The sequence below is a fragment of the Pantherophis guttatus genome, chromosome 3, assembly GCF_059756535.1.
Source record: "Pantherophis guttatus breed Tessera chromosome 3, ASM5975653v1, whole genome shotgun sequence".
In the NCBI taxonomy this organism is placed as follows: Eukaryota; Metazoa; Chordata; class Lepidosauria; order Squamata; family Colubridae; genus Pantherophis; species Pantherophis guttatus.
In genome coordinates, this window is record NC_142065.1 from 78,688,157 (window position 1) to 78,715,456 (window position 27,300).

Sequence of the window (27,300 nt, forward strand, 5' to 3'; positions counted from 1 at the left end):
ATGGCATTTTTACTTCTGGTTTCTGGCAAAAAACCCCGCTCATTGGATAAAATTGAGAACATAGGAGCCTGAGTGGCGTAGGAGGCTAATGCCTCCTAAGGCAGCATTTAACATCCAGCTGCCTGCAATTACTGCGAGTTCAATTCTCACCAGGCTCAAGGTCGACTCAGCCTTCCATCCTTTCTAAGGTGGGTAAATTGAGGACCCAGTTTGTGGGGGCAATAAGCTGACTTTGTATAAATATACAAAAGTATGAAGGCTATTGCTGAGCACATTGTAAGCCGCCCTGAGTCTCCGGAGAAGGGCGGCATATAAATCAAATTTAAGGAAAAAAATTTGATCCACTTAAAACCTCTGCTAAAAACATATTAAAATCGGGTCCAGTCACTTGGTGACCCACAACAATGTAGGACCATAATTTCAGTCATAAGTTGAGGACTACCTATATTAAAATTATCATACTATCCTGTTCCCCCCAAAATAAGACATCTCCTGATAATAAACCCAATCGGGCTTTTGAGCGCATGGCAACAAGACCAAGCACTTATTTCAGGGTTCAAAAAAAATATAAGACAGGGTCTTATTTTGAGGAAAACACGGTAGATAAATCCCATAGTATGTTACTGGCAGCTTGTGAAGGACTTGTAGATCTTGCAACAAAATACAGAGTTATAATATATTGTTTGGGAATGATTGGTTGGTTGGTTGGTTTCCTATCTCAAGGCAGAATACATTGCAATAGCTCTTCCAACTTTTCCCCAGACCAGCAACCTTATGGGGTACATTGAGCTGAGAGAAAATTGACAGCCAAAGTCACCCAGGGAAACTTTCACTGCTGAGAATGGAAGAACAGACTTTATATATTCAAGAAAAGGGTACAAGTCTGTGTTTGCTTTGTTACTTGCTCTTTTATATTGGTTCTGGTCTTCAAGAATAACACAAATGGATTTATCTTGTTTACAAGCTACCATTGCAAATATGAACCTAATGTTTCTACTAAAACATTAGCCCTTGTCATGGTCAGACCATTCTCTCCTTCGACTCAACTTCCGTACCACTACACCCTGCCGCAGGGAGGCGGAACCGACTAGGTGGTTCCGCCCCAGGCGCCTGATGGATCCTGATAGGTTCCGGACGGAGCTTGGGCCATTCTCTGAGGCTCTGGCTCACAACTCGACTGAAGACCTGGTGGCCGCCTGGGATAGGGCGGCCGCTGGAGCTTTGGACCGTGTCGTGCCTTTGTGGCCTCTGACCTGGCACCAATCTCACTTAGCTCCCTGGAGCTGAGGGAGATGAAGCGCCGGAAAAGACACCTGGAGAGCGGTTGGAGAGCTAGCTTTTCCGAATCCGACCGAACACTGGTGAGGTCTTATATTAAGACCTACCTAGTGGCGATAAAAATGGCAAAGTTTGATTATTTTTCCATTCTTATTGCATCTGCCGCCCTGTTTAGGGTGACCTGCTCCCTGCTCCATCCGGGAGTGCAAGAGGACCCCTTGGAGGGCAAGGCTGAGGATTTTGTGCAGTATCTGCATGACAAAATCGCTCAGATTCGGGAAGGCTTGGACTCTGACTGGGTAGATGCAGGTGGAGTGATGGAGGCAGGTCTTGCGAGTGTTATCTGGGAGGAGTTTGACCCGATGACCCCTGAAGACGTGGATAGGATTCTGGGTAGACTCAGCGCGGCCACATGTTTATTGGACCCGTGTCCCTCCTGGCTGGTGCTGGCTTCCCGGGAGGTTACATGAGGCTGGCTCCAGAGGATTATCAATGCTTCTTTGAGAGAGGGTTGCTTTCCTGCCGCCTTGAAAGAGGCAGTGGTGAGGCCCCTCCTCAAGAAGCCCTCCCTGCACCCGGCTGTTTTAGCAAATTATCGTCCAGTCTCCAACCTCCGCTTCATGGCAAAAGTTGTTGAGAGTGTGGTGGCGTGACAGTTCCCCCAGTACCTGGATGAAGCGGTTTATCTTGATCCATTCCAGTCGGGCTTCAGACCTAGGTACAGCACGGAAACGACATTGGTCGCATTGGTTGATGATCTCTGGAGGGCTCGGGACAGGGGTTGTTCCTCTGTCCTGGTCCTATTAGACCTCTCAGCGGCTTTTGATACCATCGCCCATGGTATCATGCTGCGCCGATTGGAGGGGTTAGGGGTGGGGGGCACCGTGCTATGGTGGTTCTCCTCCTTTCTCTCTGACCGGTCGCAGTTTGTGTTGACGGGGGGACAGAGGTCAACCTCGAGGCACCTTGTATGCGGGGTGCCGCAGAGGTCAGTCCTCTCACCCCTTCTGTTCAACATTTATGTGAAGCCGCTGGGTGAGATCATCCGTGGTTTCAGGGTGAAGTTCCATCAGTACGCTGATGACACTCAGCTGTACATCTCCACCCCAGACCACCCCAATGATGCCCTTGACGTGATGTCCGAGTGTCTGGAGGCCATGCGGATCTGGATGGGGAGAAACAGGCTCAAGCTCAACCCATCCAAGACCGAGTGACTGTGGTTCCCAGCGTCCCGATATAGTCAGTTGGTGCCATTTCTGACTATTGGGGGCGAGTCATTGGCCCCACGGAGAGGGCTGGCAACTTGGGTGTCCTCCTGGACGCATGGCTGTCCTTAGAAGAACATGTGATGGCCATGGCCAGGAGGGCTTTCTATCAGATTTGCCTGATACGCCAGTTGCATCCCTTTCTGGATCGGGACTCCTTGCGCATGGTCACTCATGCCCTCGTCACTGCCTGCCTGGACTACTGTAATGGTCTCTACATGGGGCTCCCCTTGAAGAGCACCCCGAGGCTCCAACTGATCCAGAATGCGGCCGCGTGGGTGATTATGGGAGCGTCATGGCGCTCCCATGTAACACCTCTCCTTCGCAAACTGCACTGGCTTCCGGTGGTCCTCTGGGTGCGATTCAAGGTGTTGGTTACTACCTTTAGAGCACTCCATGGCTTAGGACCTCGATATCTACGAGACCGCCTTCTGCCACCAAGAACCTCCCACCGGCCAGTACGCTCCCACAGAGAGGGGCTCCTCGGGGTGCCGTCGGTCAAACAATGTCAACTGGCGGCCCCCAGGAGGAGAGCTTTCTCTGTGGGAGCACCTGCCCTCTGGAACGAACTCCCACCAGAGATACGGATGATTCCGGATCTACGTACTTTCCGCCGGCCCTCAAGACTTTTTTATTTCAACAAGCCGGGCTGGCCTAACTTTTCTAATTGTCTAATTTTAATTTTAATTTTAAATGGGGTATTTAAATTGTTCGGCCAAATTGTTTAATATATTTTAAATTGCTTTTAAATTTTGTATTTTTATGTTTTTTACTTTTGGCTGTTCACTGCCCTGAGTCCTTCGGGAGAAGTGCGGTATATAAATTTAAATATAAATAAATAAATAAATAAATAAATAAATAAATAAATAAATGAATGAATGAATGAATGAATGAATGAATGAATGAATTGAAATCATTTCCTTACTGTTCTGAGTCTGCTCCACTTCACAAAATCGAATTCCTTCAGAACTGTAGAGAAAAGCATGGGCATGGGGAGTATTGTCCTAGAAATTAAGGATGACATATTGAAGTTGCAAATAAACCATTTGACCTTGCACTTGGAATTCATGAAAAGAAATGAAAGCGCTCACTCACCATGAACTGTTGCTCTCCTTGGCAACCTATTGTCCAACTAAAACTTTCCCTGCCCTTATCGTATGCCATATTTCTTCCCTGTCATTGTCCCTTCCCTAGCTTTCTGCAGGGAATGTGGCCCAAATGTATGCTTTATTATACCTTTTCTAGGCGCTGCCAGGGAACCTCTTTGATAAAGGCATTGCAATACACCACGTGGCAAAAGGTTTTAATGAAGTGCTCGCAGATATCCAGCCCAAACTCCTCTATTGTTCTGATCTAAAAAGAAAAGGTGTTAGATATGATCAGGTTCCATCTCCAAATCAATTTTTAGAATTAATATTGTACCTTACGTATCATAAAAGATTTATCATACTGATCATGGCAGCCCAAAGCTATTCATGAGAAATTATGAAATCCACAAAATATGAACTATTACCGCTAACCACCCACTGGTCATTACAAGCTATTGTTGAAATTTTTAGCACTTTTGTTTAATAAAAATAAATTTTATACAGGGTTTTTTTGGGGGGGGGTTTAAAAAGAGCAATGAACCCTGAGTTCATAGAATTAAAACCTCTTGGTTACTTTAAATCTTGACTTCGGCTTTCAATTGATTTCATTCCTTTTTTGTTTACCTGAATTTTGTATAGATCTTGTATTATAAAAAAGACAGCACCTCATAATTTGTTACCTGTATCCTGCTGCTCTTTGAATTCTGAATTATTCAAAACCTGAACATTTTGCCTTATTATACAAATATTAGTGATGATCCCTTTTAAAAATAAATATTACATAATCATAAGAACTGCAGATTAGACATGTTTTTGAGTTTTTGTTAGAAAACCCAACGTAAAATGCTACCACATCTAATTTAGAAACTTTCTCCCACATAGCACCACATTTTTTTGTTTATTGCTTTGTCTGAAGATGGATTCTATAAATGACAAAAAAGAGGAAATGCAATCCAATTCTAGCTATAAGGTAAGACGAATGGTTTTGCAACCTACCCCATTGCATTTGGCCAATGCTTCAATTGTATTCTTTATGGTATCTGTAGGGATAACTCTGGAGTTGTCAGCATTCAAGTATTCATTCACAGTGTTGAGTCTGATGTGTACAGAGATTGCCAGTTCTTTAATGCAGTGTACCTGGCCTTCCCGTCTAACGTACAGGATTCTCACCGCGTTCTTTCCATATTCAGAATTCACATATTCTACCTCCCTAGACTGCAATAAAGAAAACACACACACACACAAATTCACCTTTTTTGTCCATACAGCTTGGCATTAAAACAACAAGAGATAAGCTAGTTCAAATAAAGAAATGCACACACATAAACTCATCTTTTTCATCCATTAAGTTTAGCATTAAAATGACAGAGAGATAAGCTGGTTCAAATAAATTTGTATCCATATATGTTTGGAATCATCTTATTTTACCAAGAATGTTCAAATTTTGGACACACAAGATATAAGAAAGATGGGGCTATGTCACCCTATGAGTGTATTCTGTTCCTTAACTCACATTTTCAACCTTATGAGCCATGGTGGCGCTGTGGTTAGAATATAGTACTGCAGGCTACTTCTGCTGACTGCCGGCTGCCAGCAGTTCGGCAGTTGAAGTCTCACCAGCTCAAGGTTGACTCAGCCTTCCATCCTTCCAAAGTCGGTAAAATGAGGACCCAGATTATTGGGGGCAATATGCTGACTCTGTAAAACCACTTAGAGAGAGCTGTAAAGTACTATGAGTGATATATAAGTCTAAGTGCTATTGCTATTGCAATTTCTTTCTTTATTTGAATTTCTAGGTTGCCCAACTCTGGCCAGCTACCCCAAATTAAAAGTACAATAGTATGGTGGGCATGAAAATTGGCTGGGTGACCTTGGGCCGGTCACTCTCTCTCAGCCAAACCCACCTCACAGGGTTGTTTATGTAAATAAAATAGAGGATAAGAGAGTATTAGGTATCTTTGCTGCCTTGAATTATTCTTAAAAATAATAAAGGTAGGATAAAAATCAAATAAATACATAAACAAGCCATCTATCCATATCCCCCACCAACTCATCCATTTAACCCAAGGCTTAATGGAAAACCCAGGTTTTTAAGGCAGGGAATATCTTTTCTATCTACACCTTCAACTAGGCTGCTTCAAGATGTTGAAGGGAGATTGCTTAATGTGTATCCGGATTCCCTCCAAAGGTTTGATCCATTTCATATGTATTCGTTACTTAAGCTATGCCAATGCCTGAGCAAGGAAGCTGCCCTGGGTTCTTGCCCCTTATCCCATTTTTCTCCTCCTTCCACTCCCTCCTGGAATAGTGTGTGAATAAATACTTCCCAATAGTGGAAGAGATGGTGGGAAGCCTGCTCTAAACATACAGCTGCCATCCCCAGTTTTCGTCTTTGGCAGCTAGAATGGAAAGGATTGGGCCACGGAAATTTGCTGCTTAAGACAAAAGGACACGATGGGGCATAGACAGAGCACTTAACCAAAACAGACGGTTGAAGCAAAGCACATGTCATTATATAGTATGTTCTGTTGTAGCTGCATCCGGCTGTTAATTTAGAGAGATAATGGACATCCACATGGCACATAGATTTGTCCTCCAACAATTTTCATTGCTTTTTGCCTCCTGACATCTCCTGCCTAAGAGCAACTCCACCTTGATAGTGAAACTCCTGAATAAATCTATATTATTTCTTTGAAAAACAGTAGCTCAGAATATTAAAAGTGCCGCAGATATTTAGAGCAAGTTAATACCTGGTCCATTGCCATTATTGTTTCTTGAATATATCAGTTACCTTTTTCTTGCAACATACACAGTTCATATTGCTATATTATACAAAAATAGATGCCTTTTAATTTTGCTCGGTTGACTTACACTACCACCATAAAAATAGCATTGGTCCTTTTAATGTAGCATCGATTGTTCAGGAACGACATAAAGCATCTATCTTAAACCCTTCCTCCCTTTCTATCACTCTTCTGCAAAGGTTAGTTCTTTCCAGAAGGAATTACATCAAAGGAGAATTTCTATGAAGTATGCTTTTAGCATTCATTGCTTGTTTCCTCCAATGAAAATTTATTCAGTCTTGTCCTTTTATACAAATCCCAGAGTTCTTTTGAAGTTTTGAACTTGATGTGTTTATTCAGACAGACACTTTACCAATTTATTCAGTGTTTTGGTGAATCGGAAGGATGAAGCTACTATATATAACCCCATCTCAGTTTCCTAAATAATCCTAAACAATAAAAAAAAGTAAATCACATTAAACTGACTTGCGAGGAAACAGGATACATGGCAAGATAAGGTAACCCTACTTTATTGTAAGGTTACATTAACAGTACCTTGCAAATCTGAAAGTACCTCTCTCTTATCTCACCCCCCATCTCCTCTACAGGTAAAGAAACTAGGAAGTGTCTCTTGTAGGCCACTTGCTCCCTCCACATTCCTGTTGCAGGCCAAATTGCCTTTTATCTGACCATTTGTTTGGCTATGGCCTATCATTCCTTTCAGCCTAATATTCAACAAGATGTTGAGAGAAGAGCAACAAAGATGATTAGGGGACTGGAGGCTAAAACATATGAAGAACGATTGCAGGAATTGGTCTAGTTTAATGAAGAGAAGGACTAGGGGAGACATGATAGCAGTGTTCCAACAAGAAGCAATGGGTGTAAGTTAATAAAGGAGAGAAGCAACTTAGAACTAAGGAGAAATTTCCTGACAGTTAAAACAATTAATAAGTGGAACAACTTGCCTGCAGATGTTGTGAATGCTCCAACACTGGAAATTTTTAAGATGTTGGATAACCATTTGTCTGAAGTGGTGTAGGGTTTCCTGCCTGGGCAGGGGGTTGGACTAGAAGACCTCCAAGGTCCCTTCCAACTCTGTTATTCTATTCTATTCTATTCCCACATAACATTACAACAAGAAATGCCTTTATTGGTTACCTGGAAATGCTTTACTCTCATATAACATTGGGTTTCTAATTTCTTAGGTGATAAACCAAACTGTGTTTATCATTTAAAAAGTGCTGAGTTCTGGAGATAACTTATTCTTACATGGTTTTCCCTATCAAGTGCCTACCAGATGTCTTGGGCTACACTCTACATCAGGGGTCTCCAACCCCCAGTCTGTGGACTGTCACTGGGCCACGGCATGCCAGAAACCGGTCCACACAAACAAGTGAAGCCCTATCTGCAGGATGCAGGGAGCACATGAAACCACACGCCCTCTGGTCCAGGGGTGGGTTCTACTTACCTTTACTACCGGTTCGCATCGTACCCGCGCAGATCAGTTCTGATGATGTCCGGGTCAGTGGGTGGAGCCTCCCACCAGTTTTACTACCGGTTTTTGCTAACCGGTCCAAACCGGGGGCAACCCACCACTGCTCTGGTCCACAGAAAAACCTCTCTCCAAGGAACTGGTCCCTGGTGCCCAAAAGGTTGGGGGCCACTGCTCTAAATCTTCCAGCCAGCATACTATATTGGGGTGTCTGGATGTTGCAGTCTTAATTTCATTAGATTGGAAATCTAACCAAATCTAAATTTTCCCTACAATAAAGGGAGGAAAAACTATGTCAAGCAACTTGGTTTGCTTTTCTGACATAGCTGGTCATACTTTCCTTGCAGTATTTCTGAAAATTGATAGTTAATATAGAATGGTAAGATGGAAGGAGCAGGGTACCAGTACCAGAAAAATGCCCACAGGAGCAAATCAAAAGCAAAAAACTACAAGGAATGGTTTCAAAGGGAAATTCTACCTATTTCCTGCAATAAGCAGAATGTTCTTCAAGGCTACTGAAGGGAGGCAGGGACATTTTCTCACCTTCCTCATAATGTATTCTACAGTTCTGTAAAAAATAAATAGAACAAGCTGCCACTTTTAAATAGTAATTTTATTAAGCATTACAATTAAAGAAATAGCAATAATAATAGCACTTAGATTTATATGCTGCTCCATAGTCCTTTACAGCACTCTCTGAGCAGTTTACAATGTCAGCAAATTGCCCCCAACAATCCGGGTCCTCATTTTGCTGACCTGGGAAAGATGGAAAGCTGAGTCAACCTTGAGCTGGTCAGGATTGAACTCCTGGCTGTGGGCAGAATTAGCCTGCAATACTGCATTCTAATCACTGCGCTACCACAGCTCTAATAAAACTAATACAACCTCAGAAAACAAAAATAATAAAAAGAAAAAATAGAAGGTGCACAAAAGAAAAAAAATAGAAAAATAGAAAAGAAAAAATAAGAATATAGTAAAGAAAATGACAATTTATAGAGAAATGAGTTCCTCCTTCATTGCAAAAAGTTTAGTAAATTATCAATTTCTCTTAAACTACAACAAATTTTATTTTATTTTCATATTTCATCTCTTATCTATAAACAAATCATTAAAGCCTCATTATTCAGTCTATTTAGCAAAAGCCATTAAGGATTACCAGAGATATCAATATATCTCTTGCAACCTGGATCAAATAAACCAACATTATATTCCTTACTTGTACTTTTAACAATCTTGACCTTTAATCTTTTCAAGCAATGCTCTATAATTTGATTTTGTTTCATTTTTATCTTTGTCCTTTCTCACAAAAGTCTTCAAAACTTTAACAAGTTTCTGTCCTAAATCCTTGATGGAAAAGTTATCCAAGTCACTCTTCTAGTTTCTTATTTGTATATACATTTAATTATGAAAATAGCAGCCGGTTTCATTTGTATATCCTATGTAGTCACAACTTTGTCCATATCATTCTTGTATCCTGTTTCTATTATTTTAAATCAGTCTCAATCTTGTCTGGTAAACCTGTTCCTCTTCCATATCATCTTTTAAACGCAGTCTACTGATAATGGTAAATAGTCCTAAATTAACTACTTTACCATTATTCACAAAATTTTCCAACTTTAAAGTATTTTACTCCATTCTGTATTAGTAAATAAAATTTAAGAGTACTTCTTGAAATGTAATTTAAATCTTAATTCTTCTGGTTCCGTCTGGTGTCCACCCTTCATAGTCCCATCCTATCATTCTTTTTTAAGAATTCAAAACAATAGCATTTTTTTCCATGGGAAGGATTTTTAAAATTAATTTCAAATTCAAATTGTTATTTCAAATTCAACTAGACCTTTAATCCATTTTTAACTTTCCAAAATTAGGGTTTTAATCTCTCTTTTTTTATTATTCCAAAAAATGAATTTTTTAAAAGTTTATTTAAAACTTGTTTCATTAGGATTGAACAAACTCACTTAATACTGGGGGGAAAAACTTCTTGTTTTTAAAAGTTTCTAATAACCAAAAAGCAGTTTAATAAGCAATTTTAAAGAGTGATTAGGAAAGGAAATCCAGTGTCCATCAAGGATTTGACTGTGGTTTGGATGGACATGGTATTCTTTCATCTCCCAAAGCAATAAATCCACTGGAGACCATTGGCTTATGGTGTCCTCACATGGTGCAATTGTCTGGACCACTTGTGGGAAGTCCCAAGTCATCTTCTTCTCCAGAGAGGTATTTTGAACAGTTGATCTCTTCATTTCATTGCAGTCATTAGTTTCACTTTTAGCAGAACCATCTTCAGTTCACCATTTCTTCTCCAAGAAGCCAACAGGCTGCAATTTTCCAGTAAGATGTAGATTCCTTTGGTTTAGATCCCACGAATGTTTTGTGCCCAGCCATTCTCTGGAGATTGGATGTATATCACTGAATTGAATAGTACGCTGGAATTTATGCTCACCCTGTAACTTGTCAAATGAATACAAATAAAATGTCACATAGGCCTCAATCTATTTCCAAGAAAACCTGGAACTTGTTTGCCTTGAGAAGTTGGGGAGTAAAACAATGTAATTTGATATTTCATTTTAAAAACTAAAACAGTGGTTTTCAGCCTATGGGCCGCAGACTTCTTGTGGGGGGGGAGGGGCATGATGTCTTCACAGGGTGTCCATGAAGGCTTGATGAAATCTTGAGTTAAGTCTTGGGACCATGGTCCCTGGCCACAAAAGATATTTAAAGGGGTCTGTGGTGAAGAAAAGATTGAGAATCACTGAGCTAAACAGATGTGCCCTTACTAATCTTAACTATCAAGAATATTTCTCCTTCTCCAGAACAAAAGTGCTTTGCTAAAGCAAGAGGCAATAAGAATCTGATATTCTGTTTGCTTTTTTTTTTTGCTTTTTTGCTCAGAATGCTGCTTTAGGCTGTGTGAATTTCAACTCCCAGAATTCCACAGTCAGGAATTCTGAGAGTTAAAGTCCATATGGCTTAAAGTTGCTGAGGTTGAGAAACACTGAGATAATTCAATGCTTTCTGCCCTAAAATCCATTCATTCTGTCTGGAATCTCCATCCTGAATCTGCAAGTAAGTACCAGGATCATCTCACCTCATTTGAAGAGATTTCCTTCCTTTTTGCGGTACCATTTATTTCAACCCAGAGTTCTTGAAAAGTAAAAAGCACACACACTATGTTGTCATATTCTGATTGCTTCTGACAAATGTATTGAGTAACTCTGGAACCCCTTAGAAAGCTTATGGATGAGGGAAATTAAAAGCCTGCCTTATTATTTGTATGCATCTTTCCTACTGTAGATACAGCACCATTATTCAGCATTGTTAGCTCATATCATTGCCCAATTTTAATATAATTGTACATTGTCTGCCTAAGTGCCCAGGGCTGGTGATTAATTTATTTATGTGATCAGCACATTTACCAGGGTAGCTTTTCAACTTGTATAAAAGGTAACATAAAGGATCTGTTTTAAAATCTTTACGCCTCTTCTGAGATTCTCAGGAAATCCTGATTGTATGCATAAAAGACTCTGGAACAAAATCATCTCTTGTTGTACAGGTTTGCGTATGAAAATTAAATATTACCTCATCTACATCCTAAAGGGAATTTCTCCTCAGAGAAGGGTGGAGAGAACTGACAAGCATATCATATGTAGGACTGAGGACAATGGAAACTTAACTTCCTGTAATATCGTTCCTGAGTTGGCATGGCAGTTTAAGGTGGTCTAGTTCTTACTGAGTAACTGTAATTTATCTGGAGATGCTCAAAGAATGCAGAATTCATATGCCTAGAAAAATCATCTTTTCCTTTTCCTGTTGTGTGGAAGGTATTTTCATGAAGATAGAAAGCCACAGAGAAAGGAAGCATATCTTAGCAAACACAGGATTCTGTAACTTGTTTAGGCTGTTGGTTGGGGAATTCTGAGAGTTGACGTCTACACATCTTAAACTTCTCAAGATTGAGATATACTGAAATAGATACGTAAATAGTGACAGAATTAATTGCTTTGTGTCAGCCTTGCAAGGTAGATCAGATAGGAAACAGCCAGATGAGCTAATTGTAGTTTAATGTAAAGTTGCATTAATCTTGCAAATCTGAGATACGTCTCCCTCTCCTTTCCACCCCCCTTACATTCCAAGAAACTAAGGAGGGTCTTTTCTGAGCCGCTTGCCTTGCCCATGTTCTTGCTGTGGGTTGTTTCCCTTTATTTGACTGTTTGCTTTGCCGCATCTCTTCTCCCTGTATCCCAAGGTCATTCCCTTATATCATTATATCTTGATATGTAACAGACAAGAGACATAGTTATCTTTTGTTTAATTGCATTAGAAATAAATGTAAACCTACATTTATGTTGCTCTTTTTTGTTTGCTTAGCAATCTGAATATGAAAGCAACTGAAATATTTGGAAATCACAGGGTTTTTTTTTAGCATCGAAAGATTAAAGAAGGTTTTGTGAGCGAAGGCACTTTTATCACAAATAGAGAGAAATTCAACGCCATCTGCACTCACAAAAGGGTTTCCCAACCCAGGTTCCTAGTGCTGTATTGCTAATAAAAGGCTGAAATCAGCATTAATCCATTTACTCAGCTGAGAGCAAAGTTCTTGATTTTACAATACCTGCAGAAATGACAGAGCAGATTCTTTGCTAATTGGTTTATTCTTTAATTATGCTGTAGCTATCCCCAAATGCCCAATTTAGCATCAAAGAATAGGTCTGCTGAAGGCCAAAGAATTTCACCTGTTTTCCTTTTACCAGCTATGACGGTGATGATGACAGCCATCAACAACAATCTGGATGCGCTCAGAGCAAATCTAGTGCTATGACTAGAACACCATACAAAAATCTGCCAACACAATGCTTCATAATTATTAAAATGCACATTCAGCCAACAAGTTAAAATATATAAATGTAAGTGACCATTGCAGCATCTGATCCTAACTGTATTAAAACAGAGAACACAATTAAAGATCATGTGATGTAAAACTTATCTTGAACAGGATTGGACTTTAATTTCTCTATAAAAGTTGATGGGTCCACAACTTTTTTCCCTTCAGGATTGTCCTTTGTTTTGTAAGATCTTATTTAACCACATGCTGGAGGGTAGAAAAAGGTAACCACATCATTTTGTGGTGTAAACATACAGGATGAACAAGACATACTAAACTGGTTCATTTGTGTACAACGTGCATCAGTCTGTAGTACCAATTACTTCTATATTTATTTATTTATTTATTTATTTATTTATTCATTCATTCATTCATTCATTCATTCATTCATTCATTCATTCATTCAACCAACTTGTATGCCGCCTTTCTCCGAAGACTCAAGGCAGCTTACAATGAATTTAAAAACCATATATAAAACATTAAAAATTAAAACATTAAAAACAATTAAAACCAATTCACACCATTCATGGCCGGATCTCGCCAGATTGCAACAGCGAGATCAACAGCCCCAGGCCTGCCAGAAAAGCCAGGTCTTCACCGCTTTTCGGAAGGCCAATAGGGTGGGGATGGTCCTGATCTCAGGAGGTAACTGGTTCCAAAGAGCTGGGGCAGCCACAGAGAAGGCCCTCACCCGCGGGCCCGCCAGCTGGCATTGTTTAGCTGACAGGACCCGGAGGAGACCAACTCTGTGGGATCTTACCGGTCGCTGGGAGCTATGTGGTAGAAGGCAGTCTCGAAGATAACCTGGCCCTGAGCCATGTAGGGCTTTAAAGGTAATAACCAACACCTTCAATTGTGACCGGAGACCAATAGGGAGCCAGTGCAGCTCGCGGAGAATTGGTGTAATGTGGGTGTACCTAGGTGCACCCACGACAGCTTGCGTGGCTGCGTTCTGGACCAACTGTAGTCTCCGAACACTTTTCAAGGGTAGCCCCATGTAGAGCACGTTGCAATAATCTAACCACGAGGTGACAAGGGCATGAGTGACTGTGAGGAGAGCCTCCTGATCCAAGTAGGGTCGCAATTGGTGCACCAGGCGAACCTGTGCAAAGGTCCCCCTAGCCACAGCTGACAGATGTTGTTCTAATCTTAGCTGTGAGTCTAGGAGGACACCCAAATTGCAAGCCCGTTTTGAGGGGGACAATTTCTCCCCCCCCCCGAACCAAGGATGGACAATCAACATAGTCTTTAGGAAGCAATACCCACAGCCACTCGGTCTTGTCTGGGTTAAGTCTGAGCCTGTGGCTCAGACTTAATATATGTGGATGAACAAGTCAAGACACCATCACAAATCTGGACCAAGGCCAGTTATTTGTTGGCAAAGCTTTTATTTCCTTTTGTTTTCTTTCTGGGAAATTGTTGACTCATATTCAATATATAAAAGTAGTATTTTTTTAAGATTACGATATCTAGGAATGTTGAGAATGCATTTTCTTTTGACAGCAGTTACTAATTCAATAAAAAGTGCTGCATTATCACTTTTAACTTTTTAAAGGGACCACTTATCAGCTTAACTTACCTCAATGGCCTGTTGTAAATCTAGAAAGAGAAGGAATGAAGTGTGTCATAGGGAGCATTCTGAAGAAAAGTCAACGTATCAGGCATCTTCCAAATATGTAGATTTCAAACTTCTCCATTTCCACCCAGCAGATCCATTTCTGAAACTTCTGAGTGTTGATATTTAGATACCCAGATGGTGTCAAGATTGGGGAACACTGATATAAAGGAATAAATTAACCTGGAATTTCTTTGTGACTCTGCCCTTGTCTCTAATTCGTATTGGTTTTCAAGTATGGCATCTTACTGGCTGTTTCAGTTTGTTTATTGTTGTTTCACTGAGCCTTGTTGATAGCTGACTGTAAATGTGAAGTGAAGTTTATGATAAGTAATCAGCAAACTTCAAGGAAGTTTGCTGATTAGTAATAATGAATGCTTCCTTTTGCGATTTGTAAGTATGTTGTACGTGTCTATTACAGGTAGTCCTTAACTTACAACAGCTCTTTTAGTGATCGTCAAAGTTACAACGGCACTGAAAAAAATGACTTAGCATTTTTCACATTTATGACTATAGTCATGTGATCAAAATTCAGATGCTTTGCAACTGATTCATATTTATGATGGTTACAGTGTCCCAGGATCCTATGATCACCTTTTTCTGATAAACAAAGTCAATGGAGAAGACAGATTCGCTTAACAACCATGCTACTAACTTAACAACTGCAGTGATTCACGTTACAACTGTAGCAAGAAAGGTCATAAAATGGGGCAAAAAATTCACTTGACAAATGTCTCACTTAGCAACAGAAATTTGGGGCTCAATTATGGTTGTAAGTCGAGTACTACCTGTATTCCTTATTTCTTATTTGGCTCTATCCTGCCTCTCTGGGCAACTGAAATGAAGATGGCAAGCCCCTGAGATTAAGTATGGGGCAGGAGGAACCTGATGCATTGAACAGAAATCTGATGAAGCTCAAACACTGGTCTCTTTAGGGAAAATAATGAGCAAATTAAAATGGCTTTTGAACTAGCCCAAACTAATCTAAGAAATGAAATGTAGGTTACTGAAATCTAATTAGGTTTCTCTGCAATTTAGGCATGCCATTACATTATGACTAATTGAAAAACACTCACTGATTCACAGAGGGCTTGTTTCTTTTGATCAAAAGAAAAAAAATAATTATGCATTACAATTCCAAGCCTGAGGAAAAGAGGAGCATTAAGAATTGCACGTATGTTCAACTGTATTTCCCAGATGTGGGATTCTAGCCTCTCATTCTCTTCTTGGTACACAAATGTGGGGCAGGAGAAGAAAATCAGAGATAGCTATTTCTTAACCTCCACCATTTCTGTTTAGTTCTCCAACAATCATCATCTCTGAACTGATCTACTTCCTTTCGCTGACAGTTCTACCATAGTGTCAAAAACTCTGACACTGAATAACCTGCTTCATGTTTAAGGACAATTTTACTAATGGCAGGGGCAGGGCAGCTTGCAATGAAGGGAAATAAATTGCTTATTCTCGCATATTTTCTTCACTTGGTATTTATATCACCACCAGAATGGACTGGCAACCTTAATGGTAATAACTGTACTGGTTTTCTTGCATCTACTTATTCTAGTAGAAAGAGGGCTAGGAAAATGTACCATCAGGAGGAAAGGTCATTGAGCAAAGGCACATTCCACTCAATGTTGCCACTTTGGGGAAGGTCCCATTCTGGAGACAGGTTCATGCTGTGTTGGTTTCCATATTTCATGGGAAATACTTTTTTAGATTAACAGGTTAACAGAGTTGGAAGGGATCTTGTAGTTCATCTAGTCCAACCCCCCACCCAAGCAGGAAACCGTACACCATTTCTGACAAATGGCAGTCCAATCTCTTCTTGAAAGCCTCCAGTGATGAAGCTCCCACAACTTCCGAAGGCAAGCTGTTCCATTGGTTGATTGTTCTCACTGTCAGAAAATTTCTCCTTATTTCTAGGTTGAATCTCTCCTTGATCAGTTTCCATCCATTATTCTTTGGAATATTTGAATGCTGCTATCATGTCTCCCCAGGTCCTTCTCTTCATTAGACTAGCCATGCCCAGTTCCTATAACCGTTCTTCATATATTTTAGTGTCCAGTCCCCTAATCATCCTGGTTGCTCTTCTCTGCACTTTTTCTAGAGTCTCAACATCTTTTTTATAGTGTTGTGACCAAAACTGGATGCAGTATTCTACGTGTGGTCTTCTTAAGGCTTTATAGAGTAGTATTAGTACCTCACTTGATCTTGATTGTATCCCTCTGTTAATGCAGTTTAGGATTGTGTTGGCTTTTTTGGTTGCCCCTGCACACTGCTGGCTCATATTTAGCTGGTTGTCCTCTAAGACTCCAAGATCCCTCTCACAGTTACTACTATTAAGCCTGGTTTCACCCAGTCTATATATGTACTTTTGATTTTTCTTGCCTAAGAAAAACTTGTACTTTTCTCTACATTGAATTTCATTTTGTTAGATAGGGCCCAGTGTTAAAGTCTGTCAAGATCCATCTAGATCTTCAGCCTATCTTCTAGGGTGTTGGCTATTCCTGCCAGCTTAGTATCATCTGCAAATTTGGTAAGTTCCCCTTCTATTCCCTCATCTAAGTCGTTTATGAAGATATTGAAGAGTATTGGACCTAAGACGGAACCTTGTGGTACCCCACTGCTTACTTCCCTCCATGTAGATGTAGTACCATTAAGGACTACTTGTTGAGTACGGTTTGTCAGCCACTTATGAATCCATCTGGTACTTCTGAAATTCCTTCAGATTTCTTCTGTGTTCTACAAGTAAGTAAATGTTTTGTGCCAAGAGGTCCTACCTCCAGGATCAACAGAAGGGGCCAGGTGTTCAGTTTTACAGAGGACAGTCCAACACAGTAAGCTGTGATGATGATGATGTGGAAATCACAGCATGCAGGAGATGACATCATTGCCCATAGGTTGCTCCTTACATAATTGCACCTCTGAAGTACATAGGCCAGGGCATTTGCATTATAGTATAGTTATACATTAGTTGTTATGTGCCCCTCCATAACCTCCTCACACCCTACATTTGGAAGAATCCTGTCTTTGAAGAACTGTAGGGTTGAACCATGTGGAACAGAGGCTTTAAAGCTGATCATTACAAGCTACCTCCTAAACAGTGAGCAAAGCGGACATGTATCACTTAGTATATTTTTTCCATTATGGGGAGAAATAATAAATTTTGTGGAATTGGGGAAGAAATGAAAAACTGAAGATGGTTCCACTAAAAGTGGAGCTGACCACTACAGCAGAATAAAGTGCCAGTAAATAGACAAAGAAAGGGCCTGAGATTAGCAACAAGTGCTCCAGACAGTTGCTCCTCATAAGACAGCAATCTCTGGCTGGTTTAAAGCTCTCTGCAAGATGTGGGAAAGCCATTTTTGCTCAAACCATGATTGATGCCTTTATGGGCACTGGGTTCATATATTTCTTTTTGTAATCACTTTTGGACCTTTTCAGCTGTTAGGAACTTTTGTACCAACAGGTTTTACAGCATAGCTGAGTTTCCTTCAGTCCTTAGCAAAATAAATTTTAAATAGAAATTTGAAGACTTAAGAAAAAAGTCTTTTGGGAAGAAACAGCAAAAGGATGATCAGAACATCGATTTTAGAAAGTTACAAATGGATTCAGGGGCCAGATAGATTTAAAATAAGTTTTTTTAAAAAAAATTATATGAATCCATCTCATGGGAAGATGCTTTTGTTTTGAATTGAAAAATAATAGGATGAAGGTTAGACACAAGGGAACCAAAAGGAATTAACGATTACAATTGCAGGAGGAGACCACTTAAATTTGGCTTACTGATACAGAAGGAAGCAAAATATTTTAACATTGGACATTGAAGGATATTTTTGAACAATGGACCAGAAGTTAATTTTAAGAGTTAATTTTCCATATCTATAGATATGGAAGATGAACAAGTTTTATCAGACAATAGTGAGACTCATCTTAAAGTGGATTGAAAAATGACAGGTTACAAGAATAATATGGAATAGACACTACACTGGGTATACAAATGAAACCAGCCGATACCTTAATAATTAAAAGGGATATACAATAATAAACTAAAGGATCTGAATAACTGCTATATTGGGTTTGCCAAACAGACTTGTTAAAGCTTTGAAAAATGTTATGAAAAGGGACAAAGAAAAATGAAAAGAAATCAAGTTCTAGGATGTTATTTGAAGGGATTAAATGTCAAGATTGTTAAAATTCATTTGATCAAGGTAAAAATGGATACGTTGTTCCCTTAATGGATCTTTGCTGACCAGAATTGAAAGGTGAAGTGAATTTAAGGATTTGTTTATAAATAAGAAATGGGAGTCACCTTATAGGGGAAATGGGCGGCATAAACATTTAATAAATAAATAAATGTGGGAAGAAGAGATCATTTGTTACATTTTAAAAGAAAATGATGAGTTACAAAAATTGTTCATGTTTCTGATAAAGGGGGAAACCATTCCTTTATATTTTTATTTTTTTCTTTTCTTTTCTTTACTTTCTATTTTTAATTTTTCTTTCTTTTCTTTTTAGTTTGTATGGGTTTATTTAGTTTTTTATTGCCGTGTTTAATAAAATCACCATATAAAAGAGAGAGGAATAATGAATATTAACTTAAACAATAGTAATTAATGATGTGCGGTATTCAAATTCACCCCCTGGAAATAGCATTGCATCTATCTTTTTTATCTATCTATCTACCTTTTTTAAGGTGCTTTTTATAAGGTTGGCACTGTAGCCCTGTAACCTCAGGAAAATACATGTTTGTGTTAAGGAGATGCCAGCAATTTGCATCAAGGTCCTTACACCTTGTCCTGTCTCTTTAACACCAGCTTAATGTAAACGTGTATTTTCTTGGAATAGCATGGCTGCCATGTGAAAAGGTGTGGCTTTTTGAAGGAGGTGCCTTAAACCAACTTCCAGTTCTTCTTCATGCTTCTGAAGTTCATCTAAAGAAAAAAAAAATCTGTTCACTTCTTGGAAAATACCCACATGTTCATAATACTTGTCAACTACATAGTTAATCCTGAGTAATGTATACCTTCTTTTGCTGCTTCAGCCTCTGAAAACAGACTAATCCTTAATCCCTACTAATTATTTTTTTTCCTTACATCATTTTCTTCTGAATAATATTCTTTCTAAGTTTCCAAAGTCTATGAAATATGAAATCTGGCAGAACTGGCTCAGAGAGCATATTTATAGAATCCAGCTTGGAAATCCTCCTAACAGAGGATGCTCTGGGGCAAACATTACAGCAGCTCAAACAAATTTACAGGACCAAAGCCAAGTGATAAGACATGCAAATGAAGCAAAGATGAGAAAAAGCTTTAACATTCAGAGTGACATCTCAGTAAGAAAGCAAAGAAAAACACGAAGGCTGACATACAATGGTTTTATATTGCAATTGTTTTGCCTTAACTATCCCCAATATTTTACTATGAATACAGATAATGTCATGCTACATTTGTGATCCATCTATCTTTTCTCAACTTTTTTCCTTCATTTTAACCTTTGAAATGTACAATACAGAAAAAGGTGAGTTACGTAGGCATCTGGAAGTAATCAAAGAATATAATCTGATACAGTAGTCCTTGATTTACAACTAATTGCTTAGTGACCATTCAAAGTTACAAACCCCCCCTCCAAGATACTTAATACCCAATTCCAATGTTGTGATGGCTATCAACCCCCCACTGGTCACAACTGCATTTGTGTCTGTTTAGAGCACCCCGCGATCACATATCCGTGGTTTACAATATGTTTGGTAAAAACCAGTGGTGGGTTGCTACTGGTTCACCCCAGATTGGGTGAACCGGTAGTGGTGGTGGCGGGAGGTTCCACCCACTCACCCACCCACTTCACGCAGAAGCATTGTGCACTCGCGCAAGTGTGCGCCCGCCCACAAGTGAACCGGTAGCGACAGGGTTTGAAACAGTGGTGGGTTGCTCTCGATTCTGTCCGGTTCTATAGAACCGGTAGTAAAAGTGGTGGGAGGCTCCACCCACCTACCTGGGCATCATAATTGACGATCTGCACATGCGCAGAACCAGTAATAAAGGTAAGTAGAACCCACCCCTGGTTTGAAACCCATTACTGGTGAAAACTGGTATTTATTTCCAGTTTTCAACAAAAATGTCCCAAACAATTGCTCACTTAATGACCACAGGATCACTTAACAAGTATGGGGATTCACTTAATGATCACCCAAAAGTTATAAAATGGTCATGTGATGACCCACTTTATGATTGTCACAACTGGTTGTAAGCTAAAGACTACCCACACACTAGGCAAGGCTAACTTTTAGCCTAATACAAGATACAGAAGAGATATGACTTAAGCCATTGTAAGTGATGACCAATTACCAAGCCTTTTCTATTTTCCATATATAATTTTCCCTGGGCTAAGTAAAGTAATTCAGAAAGAGGATAAAGAGATCAGGGCCTGTGTTCCCATGTTATCAGCAACTAATCTCTCAACCTCTTTTGAAATTTAAAGGAGAAGGAGAAATATAGCACAGATAGATAATTGTTCACAATAACGTAGCACTGTTCCAGATCTCTTTGCTTGTCACCATTAAAGCCCTACATGGCATGGAGCCTAATTATTTAAGAGACTGTCTTTGGTTTCTGTCTGCCCTGCTAGAGTTGGCATAGTTGGTTCTCCCCTGGTCCCACCAATGAAGCAATCTCACCTAACAGGATACAGGAGGGGCATTCACTAGTGTAGCATCTGCCCTCTGGAACACTACCTCAGTAGCCTTTAAAAGAACATTTTAAAAAGTGACTCTTTCTCCAGGCCTTGAGCTAGGATGATGAGGTAGAGAGGTAGAGCATTTGTTGGTTCACCTTCCACACTCTCAGAAACATTTCCCCACAATCCTTCATGGCTATGATCCTTACAATTCCTAGAACTCCCCATGACACAACCAGCACTTCCTCCAGGTGATTTACTCATCCTTTCTACCTTGTATTTGCCTTCATGGTGAAAGGAAAAAGTTGGTTATCTACACTATTATCTTCCTTCCTTCCTTCCTTCCTTCCTTCCTTCCTTCCTTCCTTCCTTCCTTCCTTCCTTCTTTCCTTTCCCTTTCTTTCTTTCTTTCTTTCCTTCTCTTTCTTTTTCTTTCTTTCTTTCTCTTTCTTTCTTTTATTTATTTCCTTCTCTTTCTTTATCTTTCTTTTTCTTTCTTCCTTCCTTCCTTCTTTCCTTCCTTCTTTCCTTTCTTTCTTTCTTTTTTGATTTATTCATTGATTTACTGGCTCAATCTAACTTGTACTCTAGGTGATGTATAAAATTCAAATAATACAAACAAGAATAATGAAATAGCATTTTTGGAGTTTGACCAAAAAAAAAAAAAAAATCACATTCCTCAATTATCAATTAAGAGAACAGTCTCCTGACCAGTCCACACAGGGTTGTGAGTAAAAGAGAGGGAGGAAAAAATCACTGCCTAAAAATGCTCTGGATTATAAACTGGATTCGAAAATGAAAGCAATCAAAGTACTGAGATTTCTGTTCATTGTTCCTATCTTCTTTCAATAAATCTTTTAAGATTTAAAAGAAACCGGGAAAATTTGCTTTCTTTTAAAGAAGATTGCCAGGAGTTAAAAAATGACAATACAATTAATTGTTAGTAATACTAATAATTATATATGCCATCTTGGGACAGTGACTCTACACTAATCAGTCCTATAAGGCAATCTCGAGAAGCTAAGTTTTTACCAAGCTTCTGGAAAGCTTGGACAGTGGAGGTCCCTCCTATTGGGGGCCAAGGAGGAAAGTCATCATAGAAAATGCTGCTACTGAGCCTTTTCTCACTGCAACTAATAGTTGGGAACCTTCAGCAGTTGCTTTCTACCTACCTATGTTAGACTTCTGAAGGTCCAGAAGGTCCTAGTTCTAGCTTTATTTAAACTTACATTAACAGAATCTTGCAGGTTGGAAACTACTCGTCTTTCTCTCACTTTTATGCTCCTGAAAACTAGGGAGGGTCCCTTCTGGTAGCATTTGCTACCCTTCCTCTTTCAGACTCCAATTTCATTTATCAGACTGTTGTCTTAGCTGTGGCTCTTCCTTGTCCCTCCCAAGATCAATCCCATGTACCACTGCAGCCTAGGAGCCAAGTTATTTCATCCTTTCCTTCAATGCTATTTTCCTGATTAACCCTTCCCCTCCCCCTCCGTCTTAATCCTAAATTACAGGAGGAAAGGCTTAAGCATAATTAATAGAAATAGAGAGAACTCATAATTTCATAAAACTTCCCATAATGCGATTCTATAGAACCCCATTGTTCTCACGGGACCATGTTCTGCCAGGCGTTCTATTAATGACTCCCTTCTTTGTTCTGTACCATTCTCATGTACCACTAATGAGCATCGTTCCTACACACTGGATTTTTTTCCAAGATAAGAAAACATTACATCTTTTGGACATTGGTAGAGAAGTTAAAAGTGCAGAAATGAGGTGAAGAAGGGATATGAGCTTAAGTTTACTAGTTTCTTCATTGACTTGAAAGTTTTTTGTGGGTAGTTTTTATCTCTATAATGACAACCGGTGAAATATTAAAAGTTAATCATGGTGGTAAAATATAATTTAGGCATTCTCAAAGCAAATCATTGCTATTAAGAAAAGTTCAACAGGATTTGCTTTTGGTGCCATATTATATCAATATTCCTGCATCCTTGTATTTGTTCTGCCCCTATTCAAGGAAAGGTTTCTGCTTGTATCAGGTTTCTCCTTGTACAAAATTTTATATCAGACTTTCCCTGTTACTTGCAGCACTGTATTCCCAGGTTTCTTTCATTTCCTGGGAAGGCTTATAATCTCCACTTTCTATTGATCAGGGTTTGTCTAAGAGAGTGATTCATATGGTTGTTGTATTCATTACATTTGACATAAAAACTGCTTTGAAGCTTACTAAGGAGTGAACTTAAATCAAAGTCAGTGATTTTTCTGATGCTGAGCTAAGAGCTAGGACCGGTTAAGCACAGATGCCATGTTTGAATAGGTGTCTAAAGACTTGAAGGCAAAGAGGCACCTTATTGCTCATTGCTGTGAGGACAATCCTACCTGAGGCCTCCTGCTTTGAGACAGCTTAGGAGAGCAGAAAACTATGGATTTCTACCTAACACAGACAATTAGACTTGGAACATTATAGTTAATCTGCAAGCTATCAGAGTATCATCTTTATACCCAGGCCAAATTATAGCTGGCACAAAGCATTAAAGGACAAAGTAACTAAATTAGTAGATCAGCAAAATGCTGTGGACATAATATACTTAGTTTTCAATAAGTTTCATTTGACTTATTTTTGACTTAGTTTTCATTTGACAAACCACAACCCACTTCTTGGTAAGCTAGAAAAATGTGAGCTGGACAACATCACCACCAGATGGATTTGTAACTGGCTAAAAAACCATACTCAATCAGTATGATTGATGATACTCCATCTACATGGAAGGAAGGAAGCAGTGGGTACCACAAGGTTCTGTGTTAGGCCCAGTATCTTTCAATATCTTCATAAATGACTTAGATGAGGAAATAGAAGGGGAATTCATCAAATTTACAGATGACATTAAGCTAGCAGGAATAGCCAACACCCTAGAAGACAAACTCAGGTATAAAAAGATCTAGACAGACTTGAACAATGGGCCCTATCCAACAACATGAAATTTAATGTGGAGAAAAGCAAGCTTTTACTCATAGGCAAGAAAAACCAAAGGTACAAATAGATTAGGCGAAACCTGGCTCAAAAACAGTAATGGTGAGAGGGACCTTGGTGTCCTAGTAGACGATTGCTTAAATATGAGCCAGCAGTGTGTGGCAGCAGCCCAAAAAGTTAATACAATCCTTGGTTGTATAAACAGAGGCATAGAATCAAAATCACATGAAGTATTATAAAACCTTAGTAAGACTGCACCTGGAATACTGCATCCAGTTTTGGTCACCACATTACAAAAAAAAGAAGAAGAAGAAGATGTTGGGACTTTGGAAAAAAGTGCAGAAAAGAGCAAGTAAGATGATTAAATGCCTGGAGACTAAAACATATGAGGAATGGTTGCAGGAACTGGGTATGGCTAGTCCAGAGAAAAGGAGGACTAGGGTGACATGATACCAGTATTTCAGTATTAGAGGGACTGTCACAATGAAGACGGGGTCAACTTATTTTCCAAAGCACCAGAACACAAGACCAGAAACAATGGATGGAAACTAATCAAGGAATAGGAAAGAAGCAATCCGGAATTAAGGAGAAATTTCCTAACAAAGAGAACAATTAACCAGTGGAACAGCTTGCCTTGTGGATGCTTCATCACTGGAGGTTTTTAGGAAGAGACTGACCAGCCACTTGTCTTAAATTGTTTAGATTCTCCTCCTTGAGCAGGAAATTGGACTAGAAGACCTCCAAGGTCCATTCCAGTTCTATTCTGATTGATTGACCTCTCAATAATGGGGCTCAATGACTATATCTTGTCCAATTTCTCTATGCAACCCCCCCGCCCCACCCCAAATCACTGAACTGGGACTGCTCCCTATAGTTTAGTGGCAATTTCAACTATTCCAAATAGAAAATTGTTGTTTGGAGGGTATTAATTATGTAAATCTTTTGGCTGACCCACTCAATTTGCATAAGCTACCCTGTTTCCCTCCAAATAAGACCTTCCCTGATAATAAGCCCAATTGGGCTTTTGAGTGCATGGCAATAAGGCCAAGCACTTATTTCAGGGTTCCAAAAAATATAAGACAGGGTCTTATTTTCGGGAAAACAGGGTAGTATTTCTATTGTAAGAAATAGTTAGTAGTCACCTAAACACTGACAAAAAAGAAAAAGAAAGAAGATGCAAAACAAGTCTACTTTGTGGTTTGTTTGTTTTTTAAAAAAAGAACATACTTTTTAAAAGTAGGTCTGTAGAAGCTACATTTTTTAAAAAAGTTAGAGGACATGCAGATTCTGATTTTTAGAATTCTTTTTTGCCAAATTCTACCTCCATACTAAATTTAGTCCTCTTTTGTTTAGTTTTCTGAGAGTTGTTCTGCAAGTGGACAGAACAACTGTTAAGCCTCTTTGGTTTCAAAAGAATAAAAGTAAGCAACAACCTCACTATATAGGCAAAATGATATCCTTGCAGTGCCCCCTGTCCGAATACTAATCTTTGACGAACAACCTCAAAAATCACTGCCCTCCATTTTAGAGTACATTATTTTTAAACCCAGTAGTTGACTAAAGAGAAATACTGTTATATATAACAGATGTCTATTAGATAACCAGAGTCTGTCTTGTGGAAAATACTACACATGGCAAATTAGGAAATTAGAAGAGGACAGAAAAGTAAAAGGAAGAATTTTATTATTTGCTATAGAATTAACATTTTGAGGGGAAAGGTTTTGATTGCTGTGAGATTTTCCTGTTTATAGAAAGAATCAGTAGTGTGTTTCAAAACCCATCGCTACCAGTTCGCTTGTGGGTGCGTGCGGGCTCGCGTGTATGCGCAATGCTTCTGCGCATCAGTGGTGGGTTGCTACCGGTTTGCACTGGATTGGGCGAAGTGGTAGCAGCAGCGGCGGGAGGTTCCTCCCACCCACCTGGATGCTTCTGCGCATGCGCAGAAGTATCATGCGCGCCCACGTGCGCATGTGCGCCCACAAGCAAACTGGTAGTGATGGGTTTTGAAACCCGCCCCTGCTGCGCATGTGCAGAAGCAAATGGGCGGGTGGGTGGAGCCTCCCATCACCACCGCTATCGGATCGCCTGATTTGGGGCGAACAGGTAGCAACCCACCACTGGAAAGAATGTTTACTGATCGTGGATAATGTTTAGAGAGGCTTGAGGGAAGTGAAGAAAGAGAAGGGGGAAACTATCTTGATAGCCCATTTTCATGGGTATAATCATGATCACTGTTTGCTATCTTCGTTGTGTACAAATTATACTTAGACTTAGAATAACTCTATTGCCACTTTAACTGTAACTAATAGGCATACATTAAAATGAAATTTCATTTCATACAGCTCTCAAAGGGTCTTCAGTAGAGATCATATTACAGTAGACATCTGAACAGAACTATCCTGTTTCATAAATGTATTCTCTCCAGCTATATTGCTGTTCCAGTTTTTAAGGGGAGATACCATGAACTGCAGAGCTGCTTTTTTCCTTTCTCTTGTATTTATTAAGCAAATTTTATTACCAAGTACCAAACCAGATTACAATAACACTGAGATATTAAAATCAGAAATACTTTGAAAGAATTAAAAGACATTTAAACTAACTATTCCCCTTCCAATGGGTTTCAGCCAGGAATGCTAATTTAGACCTTAGGGGCAATCGTGCTGGCTTGGAACTGAGGATGGTTTCATTTCAGTATGATTAAAAAAGAAAGCTACATTTTGGCTCTTTTGGAATCTGAATCCAACTATTTCCATGGGAGTCGTCTCCTCTCCTATGATCTTGGCTTCCTGCCACCAAATGATCTGCAGAAACATTGATCTTCATGAAGCAACTGCTGCAGACCAAACCAAACCAAGCAAATGGCACCAAAGATGTGAACATTGACGTTGTTAATGTCCCAGCAAATTGAAACTACTAACTGCCTCTTTCGTTATTTCACTTACAAAGTTCTAGAGTTGATACCCTGTGTCCTGTCATTGGAGCTGAATGTTCAAGGCTGAGAAGGACTTAGGAAGGGATCAGAATGGTCCCCCCACCACTTGCAAAGGTCCAGCCACTACCATAACTATATATGAAGAGCACTTGACGGCCGTGGCCAGGAGGATTTTTCATCAAGTTCGCCTGATCCGCCAGTTGCGTCCCTTTCTAGATCGGGACTCCTTACGCACGGTCACTCATGCCCTCGTCACTTCCTGTCTGGACTATTGTAACGCTCTCTACATGGGGCTCCCCTTGAGGAGCACTCGGAGGCT

The 27,300-nt window shown here is 39.7% G+C and overlaps 1 protein-coding gene across 1 annotated transcript in view; it reads right to left on the reverse strand.

Annotated features, from left to right (window-relative positions):
• Positions 1-27,300, reverse strand: part of LOC117677350 (uricase-like) — a 50,197-nt gene that overhangs the window by 6,563 nt on the left and 16,334 nt on the right. Inside the window, exons 2-4 of the mRNA XM_034437499.3 lie at positions 4,628-4,846; positions 3,780-3,896; positions 3,469-3,547 (exon numbers count right to left, since the gene is read on the reverse strand). Coding sequence (XP_034293390.1) covers positions 3,469-3,547; positions 3,780-3,896; positions 4,628-4,846 — 415 coding nt within the window. The remainder of the gene's footprint in view (positions 1-3,468; positions 3,548-3,779; positions 3,897-4,627; positions 4,847-27,300) is intronic.